General features: G+C 67.7%; 1 protein-coding gene across 2 annotated transcripts; it reads left to right on the forward strand.

Annotated features, from left to right (window-relative positions):
* The first annotated feature begins 32 nt into the window (after positions 1–32).
* On the forward strand, positions 33–4272 carry LOC123255155 (protein moonraker-like). 2 transcript variants are annotated; one of them, XM_044684007.1, is made up of 6 exons: positions 33–653; positions 1193–1280; positions 1707–1838; positions 2888–3008; positions 3109–3333; positions 3637–4272. In XM_044684007.1, the coding sequence occupies exons 1-6, from the start codon at positions 90–92 to the stop codon at positions 3752–3754; spliced, it is 1248 nt and encodes a 415-aa protein (XP_044539942.1). In that variant the 5' UTR covers positions 33–89; the 3' UTR covers positions 3755–4272. The 2 variants fall into 2 exon arrangements, with proteins under 2 accessions (XP_044539942.1, XP_044539943.1); XM_044684008.1 differs by lacking the exon at positions 1707–1838 and having other exon boundaries at positions 37–653.
* The last annotated feature ends 752 nt before the right edge of the window (positions 4273–5024 follow it).

The raw sequence follows: 5024 nt of genomic DNA on the forward strand, positions 1-5024 counted from the left end.
TCCTGCCCCCCTGGAAATGGATCTCCTCTGGTGTGGGCCTTCTCTTCACTTCTCTGTGCCCACGTTGGCACTGCCTGGCTCCTCGGAGAATGGGCCGGTGCGGCAAAGGGGGGCCTTGTGTGGGGGTGCCTGCTCGTGCCCTCCGAGATGGGGGTCCGGCCTTCCCCAGATGCCTTCGTCCCTTGGGGCCCTGGGTGAACCGTGGAGGCAGCGGCCTCCCAGCCCTTGTGTGCCCATTAAAGCTCCGTGGAAGGCTGGCACCGTTTTCTGATTTCTGGGCCCGGCCTCAGGAAGAAGCGAGGCCCTGGCTGTGTGAGTGCGCGTGGCCTCGAGTAGGCGCAGGTCTGTGCTGGAAGGAGGGAGTTTGCACTCTGGGACCTCCCTGTGCTGACCAAATGCCCGCTAGGATTCTGGGATGGAGACGGAGCGTGCGGGGCCTGCTTGGCACGGCCGGCCCGCTCGGTCCTCGGCACATCCTCTCTGTCTTACAGGTGCTGCCCAGCGAGGAATCCTCCGACAGCACGCCTGACAGCTTGGCTCTAGGCCTTCGAGGCTTCCCTCACACGCAGGCCTCAGAGCCCGAGGCCAAGGGCTTCCAGCACGAAGTCAGCCCCACGCTCTGGACCATGATGCAGCGCATGGAGGAGATGGAAGTACGTGGGCAGAGTCGGGGGGGCCTCTCCTCTTGGAACTGTGTGCTGCCCGGGCCCCTTGACCTGGGGGGGGGTCTAGAGGTGGCCTTCAGGGCCCTGCAGGGGGGCCTCGGACCTCCCTCCCCTCCCTGGGAACTAGGAGAAAGCAGGAAGCTCCCACATCACAGCTCATTGTGAGGGTCGAGTGAAGTCATGGCTGGGGGACTGTGTGCCCCAGAAACCTGCTCGGAGGGGAATGGAGGAGACTCTGAGCAGAGCCAAGAGCTTCGGGGGCTTTAAGCTTGGGCTGGCCCGTGACCGGCCGGCTGGATGTCTGGTTGGTCAGCTTCTCGTCTCCCTGGCTGTCAGTCAGCTCGGCCCTGTCCAGCTGTCGGTCTTGTTGTCTGTCCGTCCTGTCTGACTCTGTCCAGCTGTCCGTCTGTCTGTCTGTCCGTGTGCGTGGCTGGCGCTGGGCTTTGTGTCTCCCGCCACTGCCACCAAGGGGTGCCCCTGCGCGCCGGCCTGTCATTAACACCCGCTGTTTGTCTGCTCCTCGGCAGCGATGCCAGGAGGCCGTCCGGCAGAGATTCAGCCAGATGGTCTACGCCGATCCCGACTTCGATTTGGGGACCAAGAGGGGGAGGAGCGGTGAGTGGCGCCTCCTTTTCCCTTCCTGTGGGCACGGTGACAGAGGGCGGCTCGGGCTGGGGAGCGGCGCGCGGCCCGGCCCATTTGCGGCCAAGACGACGAAGGATGGAGAGAGAGAGCCGAGCGGAGGAGGCCCAGCTGGCCCCCAGCATGGTCAGCGCCTGGGGCAGGAAGGGCAGCCGGGCAGCCTCCTGTGCCTGCTTGAGACCCGGATGCAAAGGGAAGGGCCTGAGGGACGGTCCGTGAGTGGGGTGGGCAGAGGCTAGGGCTGTCGGGAGAAGGAGCCTCTGCCAGGATGCCCGCTGGCTTTCTGGGTCAGGGTGGGCCCTCTGAGAACAGGCGTCGTCCCTAGAGGGATCCCCGCTGCTGCCGGACCAGTGCCCCGGAGCCGCCCCCTGAGGAGGGCCACCCCCTTCTCCCCCCCAGGCCCGTCTTGTGGCCTCGGTGCCCGAGGGACCCGGCGGGCAGAGGCGCCTCTTTGCTCTTGTCTGAATCTTGATGACGGAGAAACTTGGAGACGGTCACCTGAGAGCCACTGGCGGGCAGCTGGCCCTGAGTGTGGGTGTCAGTATGTCCCCGTCCCAGCCAGTATGAACCCAGAGGTGGGGTTTTGGAGCGGACCAGGGCGTGTGGGACCCCCGTGTGTGCCGGGGCGCTGTCCGGGCTCTCAGGGAGCTGATGGGGCGGCCTGTGGCCCGGGAAGGAGAGCAGCGGGAGGGGGGCTCTGAGGTGGGCGCATGGCCAGTGCCAGGGCTGGACTGACAGGCCAGGCCTCGGAGAGCCTGCTGGGGGACCGGCTGGGCTGTGACATCACTGGTACTTTGTGTGGAGGCGGGCAGGGAGACCAATGGGAAGGGGGCCACTGCGGGGCCCATGGGGGGGAGCCTGGGCAGCAGTAGGTCACTGAGAGAGGAGGGGGCAGAGACAGGAGGACCCTCCCCCCCGCCAAGCTGCCTGCCTGGGAGCTGCTGGGGATGATTAAGAAGTGAGTGGGGAGAGGGGGTTATTTCAGAGCCCCCCCTTCCCCCCCGCTGGGGTGTGGGGGGAGTGAGTGGGGGAGCGGTCCTTTCCAAGCCCCTTGGCCGGCTTGACCCTTTCCTCTGCGCTCAGGCCCCCTGCTCCCCTGGGCCCGAGGGGCCCTCCCACCTGCCCTGGGAGGCTTTTCTTCGCCGCCCGAGTTGCTCCTCTGAGCAAGCCTGACATGTTGGAAGAACCTAGCAAGACGGGGGTGCAGCCTTGCTAGGGACAGGCACGGGAGCACCCCCAAGAGATGGGGCCCCGAGCGGCCGGGTGGCCCCGGGCATCCGGGTCCCTTCCAGCGAGCGCGGCCCAGCCTGGCACCCAGCGGCCGCCCCCAGATGCCGACTCTCCTCCCTGCCCGGCCCAAGAAGGCACTCGAGAGTGAAGAGAAATTTGGGGTCGGGGCCATCTCGGGCTGTCCAGTGGGGTGTGAGCCGGAGCCCCCTTGGGAAGCTGCCCGCCGGCCTGGCGACAGAAGGCCTGGGGTGGCAGAGGGCAGGAGGGGTGGCAGGCAGGGGGGAGGCTCCCCAAAGGCACGTCCGTGAGGTCTCTGCCCCGCTGGCTTCACCCCCTTCCTCCTCCTGCAGACAGAAAAGGCCCAGCAGTAAATGAGAGGCCAAGGCCGCCTCACCCAATCCAGCTCACCAAGAGGGCAGCCAGTTGGGAGCCCGCAGCCACCGTCTTGCTTGAAAAACCTCTGGATGAGAAGTGAGTGGGCTCCGGGGGGCGGGCGGGGCGGCCCCTGCCCGGGCACGCGGGACCGGCTCGAGGGCGCTCATGCCGCTGCTCTGTCGCCGCGCCTTGGCAGGTATTTTGATGAAAGTATGGACATGGAGGAAAGAGGGGAGAAGAAAGCCCCCCTTCGCCCTGTGCCCCCGACGCTGCCCCAGCAGCCAGAGGGCAGCACCCTCCTCTCTGTGCCCCGGGAGACGCTGCGCAGCCTTGGCGACTACCAGGACAGCTACCAGCAGTATCTCCGGACCATCTCTCACGAGTCCGTCGGCTCCTTCAACCCGTGGATTATAGTGGAGAGGTCGGTGGGGTGGCGAGAGCGAGGGGCCCCCTGGGACACGGGGGGAGCCAGGGAGCGAGCGCCCGCCAGGCTGCAATGCCGTGAACCAGAGTGTGCCCACGTGTGTGCCCGGGGGTGGCCCTGCGCGCTCCCTTCCCCCACTCGCTCCAGCCCTTTGGGAATGAACGAGCGTCTACTGAGCACCTCTGGGCCCCGAAGGCTGTCCTTGGCCTCTGCTGCCTCCGTTTCCTCTCCTGTAAAGGGGGGCTGGCCCGGGATGCCCAGGGGGCCGGCGCCTCCCTGACCCCGCCGTGTGCCCCACAGCCTGGCAGAAGAGCTGGTCGAGGAAGCCCTGGAGGACGTAGCAGCCGAGCTCCAGGATGTGTGCGAGGATTATGCCGAGGCCGTGTTCACGTCGGAGTTCTTAGAACCTTCCAAGTAAAGGCTGCCAGGTTCTAGAGCCGGGGGCCGAGGCCCTGCCAGGACCACGACCTCCCAAACCTTCCCTCGTGTCTGTTTGCCCCTTGCAATGAATGAAGCCTGGCAGCACCTGCTGTCCTCTGCACACACGGGCATTATCCTCCCCATGGCTGGTCACTTGGCGAGGGCAGAGGAGGGCTGGGGGGGGGCAGGTCTGGGGGCGCTGGGGGGGGGCTTCTCCAGGGCCCAACCCGGGGCGAGGAAGACTCCTCGGGAGGAAGGCCTCGGGCCCCCTCCAGCCCCGAGAAGCGACAGGAGCCTGCTCGGCGCACTCCTGGCACCGGTAGGCCCGGCCACCTTTCTTCCCAGGGACTCCCTCCTGGAAGTGGGCCGAGCCTCGGTCAGCGGCCGTCCGACCTCAGCAGCCTTCGTGGCGGTGGGGCTGGCGGGCAGGGTGAAGCCGCCAGCGGGCACTGGGGGGGACAGTTGGTGCAGCAAGTTCCAGGATTAGTCCCACCTCAGGGGGGTGTGAACTGGCTGGCTGGGGGGTGGGGGTGGGGGGCGGCCGCAGGCCCCGAACCTCTGGGGGGGCAGCCAGGCCCCCTGCGAGAACATTGAGAACGTTTTTGGAAATAAAGTCACTCTTTGAGAACCTCGTGTGCCTTCTGAGTCTTTGAGATCTCGGGGAGCGCCCAGAAGATGGGGCCACCCCGTGGCTTCCGTGCGCCCCCTTCCCCTCCTCCAACTGGCTCCCTGCCCGGCGGCCCAGCGCCCTCCGGAGAGTGTGTGCCCACAGTGCGGGCTGGCAGCTCCCTCCTCGGGCCTCTCCTCCAGGCCGTCCAGCCCTGGGCGCCTCCACTGGGCCGCCCGGCCACCCTCTCCCGGGTGGGGCTTGCATCTGCCTTCGGACCCAAAGTGGCGGCGACGCCGGCGCGCTCTCCCCGCCTAGAGTCCAGGGAAAGGGGGTGACGTGACCCGCCCAGGGTCATCCAGGCCAGCTGCGCTTCCCCGGCCCGGAGCGGCCACGTGCTTCTCTTCCTGGCGTGGTCCGGCACACCCGGAGGGAGGGGCTGCCCGAGGCGCCTGCTCGGGTCCCTCGAATGGGGCGGCGCAGCGTCTCCCTCCCACGTGCCGGAGCAGGAGCGGCCCCACCCCGCCACCCCCTCTGGAGGCCTCCACCACGGCAAGGCTCCCGGAGGCCAGCCGGCTCGGGCCCTTTAAGGCCCCTCCCACCAAGGCCAGCACAGAAGCGGGAGGTCGAGGGAGCAGGTGCGAGGCGGCGGAGCACGCCC

Source organism: Gracilinanus agilis, unplaced genomic scaffold (assembly GCF_016433145.1).
Source record: "Gracilinanus agilis isolate LMUSP501 unplaced genomic scaffold, AgileGrace unplaced_scaffold40130, whole genome shotgun sequence".
NCBI lineage: Eukaryota > Metazoa > Chordata > Mammalia > Didelphimorphia > Didelphidae > Gracilinanus > Gracilinanus agilis.